This window comes from Kryptolebias marmoratus, linkage group LG20, assembly GCF_001649575.2.
Source record: "Kryptolebias marmoratus isolate JLee-2015 linkage group LG20, ASM164957v2, whole genome shotgun sequence".
NCBI lineage: Eukaryota > Metazoa > Chordata > Actinopteri > Cyprinodontiformes > Rivulidae > Kryptolebias > Kryptolebias marmoratus.
The window spans coordinates 3,177,748-3,196,968 of record NC_051449.1 but is presented as its reverse complement, the minus strand read 5'-3'; the positions used below and the strand labels follow the sequence as shown (position 1 = coordinate 3,196,968).

The window sequence follows — 19,221 nt, the reverse complement described above, 5'->3', positions numbered from 1 at the left end:
TTTTCTGTAAAAATGCAGCTGCTGTTGGAGCTGAAACTGAGCTGTTAAAGCTAAAAGCAGCATAAGGTTAGCTCAAATTCTTAAGAATATGAAGGACAGGTAGCAATTAAAAGCAGCATAAGAAGATAAAAACAGTAACAATAAAAGGAGGCCATTTTAATGCAACAGAAGCTGTTTTAAACAAACTATAAACTGTAATAAAAGCATTCTTGGAGCATGAAAGTCCAGAGTCTGTGCTGCAGAGGAGTCCATGCAGTGTTGGAGCACAGCAGAACCTGAACCGGGCCCTCTCTGGTCATTGTAGTTGGAACAGCTGATTGGATCCTCTGGAAGCCTGATGCTCCCCGGCTATTTCTGGCCCCTCCATCGAGCCGGCTCCCTTCAGTCCTTACATGGTTGCTGTGGGATGAGGTTACCACAATAATTTTGGGCCGCACTCCCAAACCCCTTGGAAGCAGTGCCTTGTGTCACCTTTTACCATCAGTCTAAACAGAACCGGATCCCCAAACCTGCTTCACAACAATGACCGATTTGGGGATTCAGACTTTTTGGAGGCATTTAGAGCTTTAACTCCAGCTCCTGTTTGTTTCTCTCAAAGCTTCTCGTTCCATCTCTGTGGAGCAGCCCACTCCCCTCTCCCCGGTTCACCTTCTCTCCTCTGCTGATTTATTTTCCTGGTGCAGCAGAGCACCAGAGGGAAAGCACCGGGCTATATTTATCAGCTGCTGAGGTTGGAGCTGTTTCAGATGAACCCAGGATTGTGTTGTTCTGTTTGGGGTTACCTGCTCACACCTGCACCTCCATAACAACAAGGAACTCAGGGGCTCTTTTGGTTTCACGCCTCTTGTCAGGACAAATGGACTTCTCTCATAACTGGAGCTAAAACAAATTGTAAGTATAATTTTTCACTTTCATAGTTTAATTTCTTTGCATTGCATTATATATATGTTCAAAGGCACCACTTTACAGTAAAGGTACCACCATAAATTATTTGTTAATGCTTTATAAATAGGTTATTCTTGAGTTTGAAACACTTTATTAAACATTAATAAACATTTGTTTGACAAAATCAAGTGCTGCACTTTAACTGATTCAGGTAAAATTAATAACATATTGCTTACTTGCTGACAAATATTCGATATTTAAATCTAAATGATGAAGAATACAGATAAACAGTGAGAAGTACAGATACCAAAATGTTGGCCGGTGGTGGTATTGTCTTTTTATGTAATGCAACTTAACTGCTTAATAATGGTTTATTAAGTGGTTATAATTTAATTAATAACTACATTATTAATTATTTATAGGAGTAACCTTGTTGTAAAGTGAAACCTGGAGTTTTTTCTTTGACACAATTAAAGAAACATTTCACTTTTGTGAAAAAGATTTTCATCTGAAAGAAGTTTCTTGTTATGGGAGAGAGAAAAAGCTCCAAAACTGACTTGAAAACAGTTTGGTTCAGACAAATATTGCTGCCAATAACATATAAAAATGTCCCTTTGTTTAATTTTTATTCCCAGCAGGCCTGCAGGTAAAAATCAGGAATATATTTTTCTGGTGTCTGGTTTAAGTTCCTGAATGTAAAGTTGCTTTGCTCTCGTGTCTCCAGTAACCACAAGGGTATTAGCATTCCAAGCTGCAGATTACAGCCGTATGGTGGTGTGTGTGTGTGTGTGTGTGTGTGTGTGTGTGTGTGTGTTGTTCCAGCGCTGGCGAGGCAGGCGTCATTTCGCCACAGTTTTGTTTTTGCAGTGTGTGATGCTTCACGGCCGTCGGTTGTTGCTCTGCACCTGCTGTCCCTGTCAAAATGAGCAGACAGGTTTACGGCCCCCCAAACACACACACACAAGCCTGACCCTCTGCCACTGAACTCCACATGTAAGAAAATACAGACAAACCTGCAACTGCTGTAGATAAATGCCTTCATCGTGCCTGATTTGTAGAAATGTGCACGCTTTGCCTTCGCTGCTTGTTGGACCCCTAAGCTGTTAGCCAGGAAATCAGGAGGAAGGGTTTTAAAGTTTTACACGTTTCACCCTCAGGAAACAGGTTTTTATTAATCTGTAGATTTGTAGACGTTGTGTTTGTCGTCGGCGGTCTTCAGGCAGTAAGAGAATCAGATTTCAGTTTTGCCAAGATCCAGACTTTGTTGTCAACGACGATTCCACCAGTACGTTTTTCCACATCTTTTCAAACAAGAAACTTTCTGAAGCTAACCAGATTCATTTCTCATAGCATCCGTACTGACAAGACTCAAGACTTTAAAAACATTTGGCATTTTGAGCTGTAGAGGCCAGAAAGTTGTTTACAAGAATCTGCGAAACACCTGACTTCTTACTGAACGTGTTTGTGTCTCAGAGACTTTGGTGATGAGGTGCCGAAGAATCTGAGCACAACTCATGACTGACAGATTTATGTTAGGATTTTTACATCATTGAGCAACTTTTAAAAATATTTGAAGCAAGGATGCTACTAGTGTTTAGTACTTGGTTGAGGTGGACCTTCTGAATATTGTTGGACAAGTTCAGGGGAAAATGAATCAAATCTGTTAATTCCTCAAGTTGAGAAAAGAGAAAACCCTCCAAACTTTAAATAATTGTCACAATGTGCAGCAGATGGCAGCTGAAGGACCCAAATGTTGCAGATTCAGGAACAAAATTTGACTTTTAATAATAGGAGGCGAACCCAGTGTGCAGACTTATCTTAGAAAATAAATTAATTTATTTAAAAATAAAAGAAACAAAAACAAAAGGCTGACGAGGCAGCTCAAATGGAACTAAATACAAAAAGATGTGGCAGACATGTGCAGGAGGCGTAAGCTGAACCAGACAGCAGGGAAAATAGACAAACCAACCAGCGAGGAAGTGGAGGATGACCGGGTTTTAAAGGGTAATCAGGTGAAGTGGGCACAGGTGAGTGATAACGAGGAGCAGGTGGAGGTGACCAGACGAAACAAAGATAACTAAATAAAATAAACTCAAACTCAAACATGAATTGAAAACCCCAAATCCTGACACAATAGACCGGAAACGAAGGCAGCACAACAGAAAATAAGAAAACCAGGCAGAAACAGGAGCTCTGACAGAAGACTGAGAAAAACCCAGGAGTTTATTTCCACAGAGGCAGGATTAGAAACTGAAGATGTGTTGATTCCAGATGTAAAGCTGAGGACATTTTGAAGATTTGACAAAACTAACACGTTTTCACAATGATCAAAACCTGATATCCAAACAAAGATAAACAAAACCAAAAAACCAACACAAAGACTCCAAGACAGAAATGTTTCAACAGAAGATAACCAGACTTCTTCAGCTGACTTTAAAGCCTTTTAGAGGAGAGGTGAAACATTTCAAAAGCAAAAAACAAGAGAAGAAGTCCAGCTGTCTTCTATTAAACCACTGATTAAGTCTCAAATCATGACATCAGTAGTTATTAAGGTGGTTGAAGCAGAGTTTTAAGACTTGATGTGACATGGTAAGAATAGCTGAATAATCTTAAATACAATGTTTGCTCAATTTAAACATTTAGAAGAAACTGTTAAAGGTACATGAGGTATAAAGCTATAAACTACAGTGTTGATTAGCAACTGTGCTTTGAAGAAATCAAGATACTTCGGAGGATTGGAGATAAAATCTGACGTTAAAAGGATAGGATTGTTTTTTTTTTAAAGAAAGAGTACTATAAATTTATTAACCCATTGCATGTTTTTGCTTTCATATTTTTCTGTCTGCATAAAATGTGTCTCATAACATAAACTGATGCAAACTCGTCTGCTTGATTAATGTAAGCATTATTAGGATGACGCTCCAAAGTGAGGTGCCTTTAAGAATAAAGAGCCAAACCTTCACACAATCATTTCTGGCATGAAACCTTCCTCCTCCTTCTCCTCCTCAGCAGCGCTCTCTTTCTCCTGCTCTGTAAGAGTTGCAGAACTGAAGCGTCTCTCCTCAGCATCAGCCTCTGCGCCCATCGACATCCATATATGAGCAGAGGATGCAGGTTTCTGTCAGCGGCAGCGAGGAACGCAGCTCGGGATCTAAATGTTGAAGGAGGGAGTGGGGATCCCAGCTGTGCTGCCTCAGGCTCACATCTGAGCAGTTTTATAAACTAACTTCTCCACATGAAGATATCATGGAGTCAAACAGGGTTGACTCCAACAGTTAATGCTCAAGTTTCAGGCAAACATTTTGCACAATAAGAAACATTTAGAGTTTAAGTTGTTTAAGACTCTCAGCTACTACTACATCAAATTTCAAAACAATATCTGTATATTTGATTGAATTATAGCCATTATTAGGTCAGTTGACTGTAGCAGCCATCTTGAATTGTGGTAATCAGTTATAGTAACTATCATTTGATAATTACTTTCATTAAAATCTGTCACACACGCGGCAAAGATAAGAAAAGACTGGTTACTTTGGGCTGTGATGAACTGTGTGATGTTCAAAAAGACAAATACTGGCAGGAGACCCATGGGTTTGTAAACAAAGTTATTGCACGAGTCTGTGTGCAGATAACATGTTATAATCTGCAGCCAGTTATGAACCTTAGTGCTCTTATAAAAATATAAATAAAGAAAACAGGAGCTGACAGATGTGTTGCATCAAACAGGAACACTGCATGGAAACAGGCTCGTTGGTTTTGCTCTGAACGGTCACTTCTGAGTCAAACATAAAGCACGCAGCTGCTGTCGTCTCGTCCACCACCTCCTAACTTGGCTGAAACTCTGGATGTGACGTTTGTTGCTGAACTTTGCAGCTCAGGTTCGATCAGAGCAGAGATGCTTGGATGCTGAGTCACAGAAAGATTTCTTAAGATGCTTTGCCTTGTGATGTTTACAGGATGTCCCGGGTGTTGGGTTTTATTGAAGGGAGCAGGACTGGTTCGAACACGCTGTGCTGCACCGTGAAAAGGTTTTCACAAAGAAGCAGCTGAAGGTGTATTTCTATGCAGGATGGTTTGAATAAAAAAAGCAGGACAAACTAAAAAACAATTACATGTTTGAGAAAAAATAGGCATCGAATGATGGCCAGAACATCCATTTTTAAGACAAAAATGATCAGTATCGTGGTAACTTTGAGGGCTAGAAATCTTTTTTTTATGAGGAATGCAAGCGGATGAAGTAAAATGATTTTTGTACATATAAAGCATAATTGAATATTATTAAAAGGACAACGAAGAACACTTCAGGTTTGTTACATTTTCAATGGTCATTTTACATATATGACACTAGGAAGATTAAAACTTTATTTGTCATCAAGTTATTATTAAGTTAAACAATAAATCAGTTCTTGAATCAAACCTTAAGACCGTCAGCTGTTCGTGTTGTTGGCCATGAGTTCCCATGCTGTCATCAAAACACCCATAATCCATTTCACTTGAGTCATTTAGGCTCATGTCATGTCTCATGTTTACATCCAGGAAAAGCCTCAAGAACAACACGCGGGCTCTTCTGAAAATATAAATTTAAAGCTTTTAGACAGAGAATGAATGCCAAAGGAGGGCATATGTTGGTTATCATGAGTGTTGGCAGCGATTAAATGAGACAGACAGGTAAAATGAAACCCAGCAAATGCAATAAAAGCACAAAAGACAGAGAGGAATATGAGAAATGGGAGGGGGGGAGGGTTTGTATAGTAGGAGGGGAGAGCTCAGAAGAGAAGTTTGTTGGGATGAAAGGGGAGAAGCAGAGTGAAAGAAAACAGGGCAGAGAACAGGCGTGCAGACGTTCCTCCGGTAAACACGGCCGGCAGCCACTCACAACACACGTTGCCTTATTAGGGGCGTCTACAGGGAGCAGGGGAAGGGGAAGGTGAGGGGAGGGGGGGCAGTTTGTGTGTGAAAACGTTTCACGCCGAAGAGGTTTGAAACAGAGCAAACGTCTCGATGTGGCTTTTATCTGCAACTAAACACCAATTTATTCAGGATTCTCAGCCGTGCAAGTTTGCTTTACATTCATTTGACAAGAACTGCACAAAAAAAACAAGTATTGCATGTAGGAGCAATGCTGCTGTTGCCTTGTACATGAGTTGTCTGACCAAACTATCCTTCGTTGGGCTTTTTTTTTTACTTTTTAAACTAAAATCAACAATGTAACTTGACAAATATAGCCCAGTTTCTGCATGGGCTGGTGTACCGTAATCTTTGAGCAGCAAAAAGACACTCCGCTTAGGGCATAATTGGTAAAATGGAGGTTGCATTTGTTATTTCACAGCTGAGGGACCCAATGAGAAGCCTGTTCTTGTAGACTTGATTACATCTACTGATCGGGATGACAATCAGCTACTACCACGTCAAACTACCTCAATACCTGTAAATTACAGATAATAAATAATAGCCACCTTAAAGAAGTTATTCGGCTGTAGATGAACACCCAATGATTATTTCTGAGGGTTTGATTAGAATCTGTCCAGTGGTTTATGAGATAAAGTATTTTGCTGACAAACTGCATAGACACACTGTTCAGTTTTTTTTTTTTTTTTTTCTATATTTGACATGTTTTAGTGGACTCAAAACTCAGACTCGGAGGTCGACAGCTATATATAAGAGGAGAGGAGGGGTGGGCTGATGAGCAGATGAAGTGCAGGTGTGCGAGTCTGAGAGGAGCTGAAGGAGGGATGACTGAGGGGATAACAGTTCTCACAGGGAGGAAACTAGCTGCACAACATCTGCAGCTCAGGTGACAAAGCAGCTCACCGGGTGGGTGGAGTTTGTGGTCCGTTTAAAATGGGGCCTCGGCCGAATTCCCCTCCCAGGTCCACCGGCTGAACCACATGACTGATATAAACTAAACAAAGTCAGTGAACATGATAAATTACAGACTCCAGAAGACCTTTAATAGGTGTTCTGTAGGTAAACCTTTTATCTGTCTGTCACATTGTTTGTTTTATTTTACTGAAGTTGATCTTGGTTTGATTACTTTCATTGCTCTTATTCCTTTGCCGTTCTGTGTTCTGTTAGCTTGACCGGTTTAAGTGTTCTAGTTACTATTCTTGACTTTGTTGGTTATCTCAGACCTCTGTTGGATGATTGACGCTCACCTGTTCGTTTTCTGTTAGTTTCCTCAGAATATATCGTTCAGAACTCAACGGTTGTCGTTGTGTTGTTCCTCGTTTTTATTTCCTGTTCCTCAGTTTAATCCAACGTTTTGCTGTGTGCCGCAGTGATGGCTTTGCTCTGTTTCTGCCATAATTAAACTCCATTTAATCCTCCCTTCTTGCCCACTCAGTTCTGGATTTGGGTCTTCTACCTATACATAATGACAGGTTTGAGATAATTTGCTTTAGGAGACATGAGCAGCAAGCAGTTAAGCTCCTGCTGCTCAGTCTCCTTTACTTCCCTCATCCTCGTTGATATAAGGATGTCAGGACCATTTGTTCTGTTAGTTTCTAAGATCAGATTAGGTCTGCAGGCTGCGAGGCTAATGGCTAGCCAAATATGGGCCTGTTTTTAATTTATTTTTGTTTCATTTTATAACATACCAGTGTGACAGGATGCTACGTTAGCTAATCCTCTACATTTCTGAATGACACCTTTTGTTTAGTCTGTCACCGTTTTCTCAACTGAACAACATTTGTGTTGCTATGCAAATGTTTGCTGAGCATAGAGAGTCTGTTTATAGGCTGTGAATGTTTCTGTCCTAAAACCTTCTATGTTGGATATTGGGAAAAAAGGTTTTAGTTTGCATTTTGTTTGCCTTTCTAAGGGGGAATAAAGGGAGAAGTTTGGGGCTTCAGTCCAGCTGCAGAGGATTTAAATGGTAAACTGGTTGTTTCCCCCAAAAGGAGGGGGGAGTATCATGCTGAGGTTAGGTACCCAGAGGCGCTGCTCCAGTCTAACAGACTCTAATTACCAACAGATTTACTGTTTACTTACAACAACAATCCTCCTCTCTGTGCAAAGATTGTATAAATTGCAGTTCTCATTACTGCCAGTCAAAACATCCTCTGTGTCCTCATGAGTCATGCATCCCTCGATTCCTTAAATCTGACCCAATCAGAAGCAGTGCAGAACGTGTCATGACTTCCTGTTTCCACCCAATGTCATGTGGTTATTGTAGTTTCTTTGAAAACGCTCGTAGCTTTCAGTTAAAGCAGGGCCGCCATCCTGCAGGTTTTACCTGTTTCTCTGCTCCAACACACCTGATTCAGAGGTTAAATCACCTCTTCATGTTCTGCAGAAGCCTGTTAATCACCCATTGATTCAAATCAGGTGACAAGACTTCCTGAAAAGATCAGAGTGTAGACTTTTTGGAGAATCCCGTTCTGATGTAAAATATGACAGATTACTGGATTAAGGAAATGTCTAGTATGCTATCACACATAATGTTTGAGAATTTGGAAACAGTTGCTTTTTATTTGCCAAAGTTATGAGGGGAGGAGAAAAGAGAATGGATATTTCAGCTGCCTGAAATAATCTGTTCCCCCTACATAAAATGGAAACAAATTAATTTACCTGCAAGTCTTTTACAGTGTTTTCAAAATATTTGCACTTCATTGTGTGATTGAAACTATCTTTCCATAGCTACCTTATATTAAAGTATGTTAACGACAAATGTCAAACATAGTTTTCAAAATGTAATTTATTAAACTTTGTTCAACATACATAAACTACTAGCACACCACAGCAAACTCAGGTGGGCTCATGTCACACTGGATCTAGGAAAGAAACAAAAAATATAAACTTTTTTTAAGAAGACGTGTCTTAAAAATGACTATTTATATGAATCATTTTAGATTCCCTTATATTACAACTGCTGGAGAATCTTATTAAATCTAAAATCTATTAATCTAAAATGATTCGCACAAGACCGGCCCACTTTGAGCGCTGTTTATGACTAATAGACAGAACTCCACTTTAAAAATGACCAGACGATCCCTTTAATATCAGCCACATTCACTGTGTTGTATTTAAAAGGAAAAATATTTGAGGAAATTATTAACACAAATGCATGTTATTAGTTGTGGCAGAATAAGAAAGTTGTTTGGAGTAAATATTATTACAGCAGCAGCATTTTCCCCTGTTAAATACTGAATCTTACCATCTAATTTATGACTTTAGCTGCGTTTAAATGAAATATCTCAGCTTCATCACAGAGACAATAATAAAGCAATGTGTGGCTTGAGTTTTGGGGGAATTTGATAGATGGCTGACGCACCCCTGATGTGTGCGAAGCGACCATCTGACTTCCAGTCGCCCCCGAACCCCGGAGCACCCCCTGCAGCCCTGCTGGCTCCCTCCTCCAATCCTGTTCCAGAGTTTTTATCATCAAGGCTAATTTCTGCCTGTAATCTGATTAGGGCTCTGAGCTGCTTTAACACCCCGCTGTGCTGTCTCTCTCTCTCTCTCTCTCAGCTCACACACACACACACACATATTGCAGTGTGCTTTGTGGCTGTAGCTGTGTGTGTGTGGGTGTGTCACCACCTGTGCCCTTACCTGTCTGCACACCGGTGGTTGTCCTCATCTTCACTGCTGCTGCTGTTCTGCTGTGAGCGTCCGGGGGGGGGTCCACCTTTCTATCCTCCTCTTTAAACATGTTTCGAAACCCATGGATCTGTAGTTACCATGTGAACCATGAGCAGCCCTGTGGGCAAGGTAAGGCCTGTGGATGACCAAAGATCCGTCCGGTTTAACCAGGAGCTGAACACTTTTAACTGTGCAGATTACGTGTTAAATGTCACCGAGGTAACTTCTTCTTTTGCGTTTGTTTATTCAGTCGGGTTGATTGAAAAGAGAAGTCTGAAAGTTGCCTTCTGTGTCAAATGATTTCATGCATTTTAAAGATTTTTTAGACGCTACCAATTTATCCAGAAGGTGTTGCTGTAATTAAGCACGCAGAAAGAGGTTGCCCTTTACGAAAACATCACAAGGTGTTGTATTAAATTAGAAAGCAATAGTCCAGTGACCTCAGGGACTTTTCCTCACCATGCTGACTTTAGGACTATCAGAAGCCTAAGTTACTGTCTGGACCCGCCGGCCTCGAGCCTTGCACCATTTTGTTTTGTTGACAAGCTGCAGGCGTTTCCAGGGAAAGCTAAACTGACATCTGTGCAAGGGGCTTTCCACCGGAGGAAGTATGTTTAGCTGCGTGCGCTCATACCTCTATAAGACTCCCAAAGGCTATAATCAAGTTTATTGATGGTGGATTTCACAGGAAAAAAAATAATGCAAATGATTTGGCATTCACTGAAGGCAGATATGTAAATTTTAGAGCAGGATCAGTGGTTTCTGTTTGATGAGGAGCAAAATGTTTGTTGTCATTAGAAAAATAAAACTCAAATGCACAACAGGGTGTTGGATTTGATCTGGCTGTCAGCTTTCTGCTTGGTAGGATTTAGCTTCTGTCATCATATGTTTTTAGGTTTCAGAGTTTTGTCACTCAGTCATTGGAGGTCAAAATTAGTCCGAGGAGTTCTGGAGGCGTCTGGAGCCGAAATATGATCCGTCTCCCTGCTGTGACATAAGAGTGAAAGGGTCAACTATCAGCTGGGGGCCTTTTTTTGTTGCTTCATAATCAAATTTGAATTTCCCGTTAGAACTGAACATTGTTGTTGAGTATTTTACTAGTTATTAAGTAGTAAAAGTAATTTATTTACATGTTACAACACTGCATTAGCATGAAAATATGAAATGATTTAATCTGTTCTGGGAGAAGAGTGGAAAACAGATTTAAGTTCGGTGCTGCTGTTTTGCTTCAGTGGACTTTAAAGAATTGTAGAAAACCTTGACAACCAACAAGAACAAAAATCATGGAGTATGAGACTAAAAAGATTACATACGATGTCACATTCTGTGGAACTAGTGGCTTATAGTTGACAGTAGCGTGACGGGAAAAGAACATCATGCACATTCAACCTGCTGAGTTAAACGATGCCCACTTAATTTGAATTAAAGCTAAAATACGCTAGCATTGCTTACGCTATTTGATTTGCATTGCAAGAGTAACAGTAGGGCTTTGAAACAGCCGTAGTCTGTTGTAGGATAGAGTTATTATTCAGAAAAATAAAATAACTGTTGCAGTGGTTACATCTTTGCAGCAGAAACAAACATCCACACCTCTAACATCCCTGTGGGAAGGTGCTGCAGCACCACATTTTCAGATAAAGTCTAAATTCTGTAATTGGCTGTTGTTTAAATACCCCACTGTGCAAAGCCTCCAAACAAGATGCCAAAAAATAAAATTAAAAATTAAAAGGAAAGTTCATGTCACAATCAGCGGTTGGAGGATTTGGACTCAAAACACAGAAAACACTGAGGAGCTCCAAAGTAAAATTAATCTATTTTAAAAAAAGAGACAGAAACAAAGGGCTGGTGTGATATTAAAGATTACACAACAAAAACTGACAAGAAACATCACAACTGGGAACACGAGGAACCCAGACTGAGCACAACAACAAACGAAGAATGAACCAGCTGAGAGCCGGGTTTTAAAGACAGGCTGATGAGGAAGAGGACACAGGTGAGCTGATTAGCAACAAGGAACAGGTGTGGGCCATAAAGGCAGCCTGACAAGGAAATGACTGATTGAGAGTGAGTGATGGCACAAAGAGCGGACTGCACAGCAGAGAAAAGACAAAACACAGAAATCACAAGACTAATATAAAACTGAACACAGAATTTCAAAAACCATAAACCTAACTCAAAAAATAACTCAACAACCCAAATCCTGATTAAAGATAAATACACTACCAGTTAGATATGATCTAATTACATTTTTATTCCATTTTAATCTGAAATATTCAACATTTTATGACTAACTTCTCCAGAAAGTTATTACACCAACAAAAACTTCAACATTCAACTCACTATTCAGCTTGGAGGCTAAAGAGTGGATTTGTTGCATGAACTGAACTGCAAAGTCAAAAAACATGTGTGCAAGGTTAATTAATGATACTAAATTGTTTTTGGAAATGAATGACTTTACAATTGCATTAGAATTTGGCTGGAGATAAACCAGATAAACCAATCAATGCAGGACTGAAACTACGTGTGACAATAATCTCTAAATTCTGGTTGTTTAAACTAATTTCAGTGCATCTTCTGGGTGAACGCTGTGCTGATAAATGTGAATTTTGAGTCTTAAAATTACAGTCAGCTACGTTACTAACCTTTTAAACTTGGGAATATAAAATACATCTTATTACCATCATATTTTTTGTGCCAAATAGAAACAAGAGGTGATGCAGAAAATGAAAACTAAATAGTTTAAATATCAGCATCAATAAAGTGGAAGTTTTAGTGTAGATGTTTTAAATTAATAAAACACAATTTTGTCTCATTTCTCTTAGATTTTGAATCTAAAGCTCCCTCCAAGCTTTGCACCTCGACTTCATTACCAACAGAAACCTTAAGGTGAGTAAAGAAAAGACAGTTGGAACTGAAAATGGAGAAAATCTTATAATTTTGAAGGAAACTGTGTTATTGAACCACTTCATACCTCCATATGAGCATAGAGGTTTAATGGAGCCTCTTATTTTTCATGCTTAAAACCTGGAGATGCCTGGATCATCTTATCCGCAGACACTTTTCTGTTCGCATCGAATTAGAGCCATAAAACTTCCTGTTCTGGATTAGTTTACTACTGGTTGTTTTCATATCATCCAGCCTTCAGCAACATCCATTATATGAGCAAATACGTGACATGAAATGTAAAAGTCAAAAAAAAAATGGCAAAAAAAAACTAAATAGTGTACCAAAGGTTGTTGTTAAAACTTTATTTGAAACTTTTAGAAAAACAATCGGGGTGAGTTTGTACATCCTGACCTGTGTGAATGCTGTCTAAATTTAACTTCCTGTTCCCACTGAAAGGATTTATTGACTTAATTCCTAATTTAGATCTCGATAGAAGCAACACCAGCTGAACTTCGGCTTTAACCACCTACCTGCCATCACCTCTCTAAGACGAGTCAGTTGAATCCAGCAGAGGAGTCCTGTTGATTATCATAAGATCTTAACATGTTTTTATTACTAACTGCATAAGAATCATTACTTACAATTTTATTTTCTGCATTTACAGTTGTATTTTTCATCAATAGGAGTATTTGAACTAATGAGAGTAGTGAGAATGTAAAACGTTGATGTTGATAATTTGATTTTGTCATTTTATTTAAGTTTTCAGAGTGACTTCTCCTTGAACGATAAGACCGCCTTGGTCAAGAGTGTTTCAGACACTGATGCCAAACTTCTGGCCGTCCTTCCCAAGGGTGTGTGACGATAAGACAGAAAAATAAATAAAAACCTGGTCCTCTGCAGCGTTTTCATGACTGATGACTGTTTCTGTTTTTAGTTTCGGAACTGAAACAATTATTTGAACGAGGTGTAACCAAGGATTCGGGAATGAACAGGTACGCTTTGTTTAGATTTAAACACATCTGCATATTTGTTGTATTTTCTGCTGCCCACTCTGACCTGTGTCTCTGACAGGAAGGAGAGGATAGCCCGGCGAATGGAGGGGATTGAAGGTGAGGCGCCGCCTGCTCTGGTGCCCGGCGGGTTTGTGTCTAACAGGATGCTGGAGGAGGATCCACCCCGGTACACCCGCGCCTCAGACCCCTGTGAACCTCGGGGGATGGGTAAGCATTTAAAAACATTTAAATCTGAGCAAACATTTCATTCAGTAACAGATGAGGCGCTCACTTTTATATCTGCATATTTTCTGCTCCTTAACTTGTTCATCCCGTGAACTTCTTGTCTGCTTTTGTATTCCAGTTAAGAAAATAACAGTTATGTGTTTTAGTATATTAGATTATTACCAGTTCAGTAGATTATGCTCCTTTTAAAATTTCTGTAATTTTTAGTACCTGTTTAAAATACCTGAACTTGAGAGCATTCTCCGGTTGCACTAATCTGAATAAAAATTAACACATTAGAAACGAGATATTAGATAAATGTGATATTTAATGGTATAATTAAAGGCCTAGCATTCCTTGAAGGAACATGTATTGCCCGCCACCTGTTTGTTTTTCTCAAGAAATGACAAAATGTTGAAAACGACATTATGCACAGCCTCATGTGGAGTTGCCAGGTCTTGTGCGATCTGTTATGAGAGTTTAATTAAAATCCACTGTGTGATTTATAAGATATTTTGCTTACAAACAGAGTTGAGTGCAACAGTTAAAAGTAAAGTTTGAAGCCAGTTATAACGCTCAGCGTATGCATCTGGGATGACTCTCAGCCACTACAGCGCCAAATTTTAGCCCAATATCTGTAAAATTGACTGACTTATAGGCTTTGTTCATGTTTACAAATATCAGCTGATTGAATCTTGAATCAGGTTTAACCCCAAAAGTCAGTCAGTTGTAGATATTTTCCTAACACTACAGACAAATATATGCACACAGGCAAAAACATTATTGCCCGATTTTTGATGAATGACATTTTTCCACTGTTTACCACAGTGAGGCGCTACAGTCGAGAGGAGATGGAGCCACCACAGAAGAAAGTGTCGGTTCCAGACAGATCCCCTCAGGTTAAAGGTGGTGTTGGTTCCGGTCGCCCAGAGCCAGTTGTAGTTTACGTTGATCCAGTAACGTTATCCACCGCCTCCACGCCCACATCCGGCCCCGCAGAGTCTGCCGGCCTCTCATCTAAGGCTGAGCGCATCGCCCGCTACAAAGCTGAGCGCCGCCGCCAGCTGTCAGAACGTTACGGCATCCTCCTAGACCAGGAGGCGGACACAGATTACACACCCCGCTACCGGTCCAGACGGGACACAGACACCTCTGACCGACAAACCGCAGCCAGACGAGACAGAGACAGGACGGAAACACAGGCACAAGGTCGTGACCCCAGGGTGCCGTACCGCTCTGGAGTGGGCAGGGTTTACATGACGACACACCCAAATCCTGCACCTGCTGACACAGCCAGCCCCGCCCACCCAAATCAAGCCCCTCCCACAGCTCAAGAAAGGCCTAGATTCTCAGAGCGGGAGAGAGCGATGAATATGGAGAACTATCGGCGAGGCGGAGCTCAGGAGCGCTCGGTCCCATCCAGAGCCAGGATGCAGGAGCAGCATCAGCATCAGCCCCACCAGGATCCAAGCCCCGCCTCCTCCAGGGACTACAGCATAGCGGCCGTACCAAGCTCTCCTCGCAGCTCCCGCCGGGCATCCCTACCCTCCACGCGCTACGGCATCTCGCCTGGAGACCTGTTCATAGAGCAGCAGGCCCAGAGCATCCTCAACAGGCAGGGGTGAGTGTGGAAATCCGACATGTCGCTTACAAAAATACAGTTTTTAACTTTCTATTGAACTTTTAATTGTCCACATTGTTATTTCTTAGCAAACTAGTGAAACACTGAACAAAAACTTGTAAATAAAAACAGAATCTCATAAACCTTTATTTTATTCACAATGGAACTCAGTAATCAAATTAAATGTTTAAACTAAGCATTTTATTGGTAAAAAAAACTGAAAATTCAAAAACATTTGAACAACAGTTCAGAAACTTCCCTCTCCTCTTTAAAACGAAGGACGTGACGCCTTTGGTTTTCAAAAATAATATGAAGAACAGTTCTCCTCTTTGGTCCAGAGGAGACACATCTGTTCACATCTGGCATCTTCTCTGCCTGATAGAGCTTTTAGCAGCATTTGTGGACGGCACGGTGAACTGTGTTTCAGAAGATCACCAACATCCAGCCTTGACCTTTGACCTCAGAGGTTTCTCCAGATTCTTGAAATCTGTTGATGATATTTTAAATTATAGATGATGGGATATTCAAAGTTTTTCCAGTTCTCCATTAAGGAACATTATTCTGAAATTGTTCCTCTATTTTTAGACAGTTTTTTCTTTGCCCATCTTTACTTCTGACAGATTCAGCCTCTAAAGTTCTCTTTTTATACCCACTCCTCTTATTTGTACCGCTTAGTTTTGCAGCCTTTTGTTGCACCGGCCCAATTTTTTATGCTGCCAAAAAATTCTAAATGACCTTTCTTCCTCTTAATAATTGGTACAATTTCTTTCTTTAAACATTTGACAAGTTCTCTGTGTTCTCATTATGAATAAAATATGGGTTTACATTCTGTTTTTATTGTCATTTTACACAACATCCAAACTTTATCAGCACTGAGATTGTAACATTTCTTCTAGCTTTACTGTGAGCGTTTCCTGTAAGGTATCAGGTTATCTTATAAAAATGTTTGTTGTGTTTGCTACATTTTATATATTCAAAGAGAATTAATCAATCTTGAGTCCAAACAAATTATTTTAAACCGATTTAATAGTTTGAAGCATACAGTAATTTGCTGTTTTAGCAGGAAAAAAAGAAGCAGTTGAGAAATTATGTTTATTTCAGCTTTCGTAAATTAGGGATTAGTTTCACTTCGTTTTGGAGTTCATATGTTGCTGCTTCTGCTCCACAGATTGTAGGTCCATCTTTGTTTTTGTTGTCCTCCAGTTTCACACAGAAATCCACTTTGGGAAGCTCGCTGTGGAAAAGTTGCAGGTTTAGAGGTTAGATAGGAAGGTTTAGGAAAAGGCATATTTTCCCCACGTGATCCAGGAGATAAAATTTATTTAACAACAGCTGGTTTGTTTCCTAAAACCTTATTATTTTTATTACAGTATTGACAGCCCTACCATATAAGCAAAGATAATCTGGAAACTTGTCAGGTGATGAAACAGAATCAGAAATACTAAATGTTACACTGAACTACAATCTGAAGCCTGCAAATAATCCAGCCTAAAGGAAATAGTGATTCATGTCTAAAAAAGTTGTTTTTTGGAGCAAACCAGCTGAAGTATCTGTGGTAAGATGGTCTTACCTTGTCACATCACCCTGTAGCCTGGCCGTCCTGTCAAAGAACGACGGGCATCTCAGCTCAGACTCAGACAGTGACTCTCAGACAGTCGTCAGATATCCTCTCAGGTACTGTCGACACGCAGAACTATCTGTGTGAGTTCCCATCAGTGACCCGCGGTCCACTGGGTCCATGTGTTTTCACAGAACAGCTGGTCCTGGTGCAAAAACTTGAAACGGTGCAGACTGAAAACGTTCTTTTTACGGAAACAAGACATTCTAGCTGCACAAATATGTTTTTAAACCTTGACCATTTTGAGTTAAAGGTCAACGTTTCAACATTATTCTGCAAACACAAACATGTTCCTGGAGGACAAGCACATAACTCTTTGTCATGAATCGTTTTCATAATTATTTATTATAATATTTTCCTCAGTAGTCATAGAGGCCCCCCTTAACTGTGTGCTGTTCACATTTTCATCTCTGAACCCACAAACCTTCATTTCTAACTTTAAAATTTAACACAGGATATGTTTTGTCTTCTCCTTTGAATATTTTGTGTTTCTTTAGTCAAACCTCCCTGCTCACACTAACATAAATCCATTTTTTTCTGTTGCCTTTGCAGCTTTCCTCCACATGCAAATGGTGTTTTTGATGATAGATATGAAAATGATTAGAAATGGATTCAAACGTAAAGAACTGTGCAAACTATAGCTTTGGTGCATCAATGTGCAAATAAAAATTAAGGTTTATATACTGTATTTACCCCACTGTGTAATGAGCAGAGAAACCTCAGCATCAATATCGCAGTTTTTATTTTTGTATTCTTTATTCTGACTCTGACATTTTGCTTGAGAATTTATTTATTTAGGGGAGTAATATGATGACAAATAAAAAATGAGCTTATATTATTTAAGAGAATTGCAACCCGTGGCGATGTCCTTCCTTTTTAATTTCGACCTCTCGTTAAGGCTCGAGTTTTTGCCAACTGCTATAAATGGTAACTTGCCTATAATTACTTTAGTGTTTGCTGAAATTTCTACATTCTTGTTTGGATAAAGATGTTAAAGTGCAAAGTCACTGACCCAAAAACAGTCAAAGCAGAGTCCTAAGAAACTCCTTGACCTAGTTAATGTTTCAGCTCCTGTAGTTTCTAAAAATATCCAGAACTAAGACTGATGGCTTTTCACAAGCACATAAGCATCACATTTGTTCAAGTTGTGTTGCTCAGAGTGTCGCACGAACAGCTGAAAGGTTTTACGGTTGATGGGGTGACAACATTACTCGGCTCCGGACCCTGACCCGGCCAGTCGTTGACCCACTCAGCACTTGTTAGCGAGGCTGGACTCGCACGGCCCCCTTTCTCAGATCCTGCCTGCTTAACCGCAGAGAAATACTTTCAGAATCTTGTATCTTATCAGTCATTAATGTCCCCACACAGGACGAGCTTTTTTCAACTCAGTTGGGTTGTGCAGTGAAAATTCACCCAAAAGTCATCTATGGAAAAATAACGCGTCAAATTCAAGCCAATTAGTGTCAGTTCAATAAGGATTCTGAAAATTAGTAGTTTTAATTCAATCTTTAATTTGACAGCGTGGCAGGTAACAGGACAGGAGAAACTTTAATTTTCTTTTCCTCCAGCAGAGCCACAAACAAGAAAAGCAGCCGTCTGCCGGAGGGGTGAGAGGGAATAAAAGAAATGCATTTCCCCACAAGAACTTTAATAAATGTTTTCAAACCATCTAATATAGTTTTGCATTTAAAGGATTTTATAAAAAGCAGCATGGCTGAATAAACAGGTGAAATTAAATGACAACATATAACACAATTAAGCAAATCTTTTCCTTAAGTTTTACAGTAGATTGTTTCATTATGACTTGTCAGTGACAACTTATCTTTTATATTTAATTTCCAAATAATTGTCTGTTCACAGAAAGTAAAGGTCCATCAGTTTAAGGCTTAAGGTGCTCATTTAATAGTCCACTGTAGGCCACCAGCTGTAACTTTTCCTTCGAACGTGAAGCATGGGTGCTGTTTAAGTTCTCCGTGCCATTTCAGATAAAGCATACGTCCCTCAACTTCGCCGGGCTTAGCGCTGTACAACGAGATTAGAGCAGACTTCGACTACCAGAGGTTAGAGATGAAAATAGTTGGACTTACTCAAACTTGAAGCTCGCGGCATGTGGCGACTTGATCTCGCTGTACTGGAGCAGGATTTAGGAGCTAAAGTCGGTCCCATGATGGTCTAATGTTGCAGACTTTTCTTTCATATGTTTCATAATGTGCAGGAGGATTTAGTGAGATTTTAAATATGCTTGCATAAAACTGAAATTAAGAACATTCGTAGTTGCCTGTTTGAGCTTTGGGTATTAGTGTTCCATCCATCCATCCATCCATCCATCCATCCATCCATCCATCCATCCATCCATCCATCCATCCATCCATCCATCCATTTTCTTCCTCTTATCTCTTTGAGGCAACAGG

The 19,221-nt window shown here is 39.9% G+C and overlaps 1 protein-coding gene across 12 annotated transcripts in view; it reads left to right on the top strand.

Annotated features, from left to right (window-relative positions):
* The first annotated feature begins 430 nt into the window (after positions 1-430).
* The window catches only part of LOC108232878 (supervillin-like), a 49,903-nt gene continuing 31,112 nt past the window's right edge, over positions 431-19,221 (top strand). For 7 of the 12 annotated variants that reach the window (XM_037981799.1, XM_037981800.1, XM_037981802.1 and 4 more), the window contains exons 1-6: positions 9,344-9,597; positions 12,291-12,354; positions 13,114-13,205; positions 13,289-13,346; positions 13,426-13,574; positions 14,400-15,192. In XM_037981799.1, the coding sequence (XP_037837727.1) occupies positions 9,537-9,597; positions 12,291-12,354; positions 13,114-13,205; positions 13,289-13,346; positions 13,426-13,574; positions 14,400-15,192 (1,217 nt within the window). In that variant the 5' untranslated portion in view covers positions 9,344-9,536. Of the gene's footprint in view, positions 892-9,343; positions 9,598-12,290; positions 12,355-13,113; positions 13,206-13,288; positions 13,347-13,425; positions 13,575-14,399; positions 15,193-19,221 lie in introns of those variants that run through there. The other 5 variants (XM_037981806.1, XM_017410953.3, XM_017410946.3 and 2 more) reach the window with 2 other exon arrangements.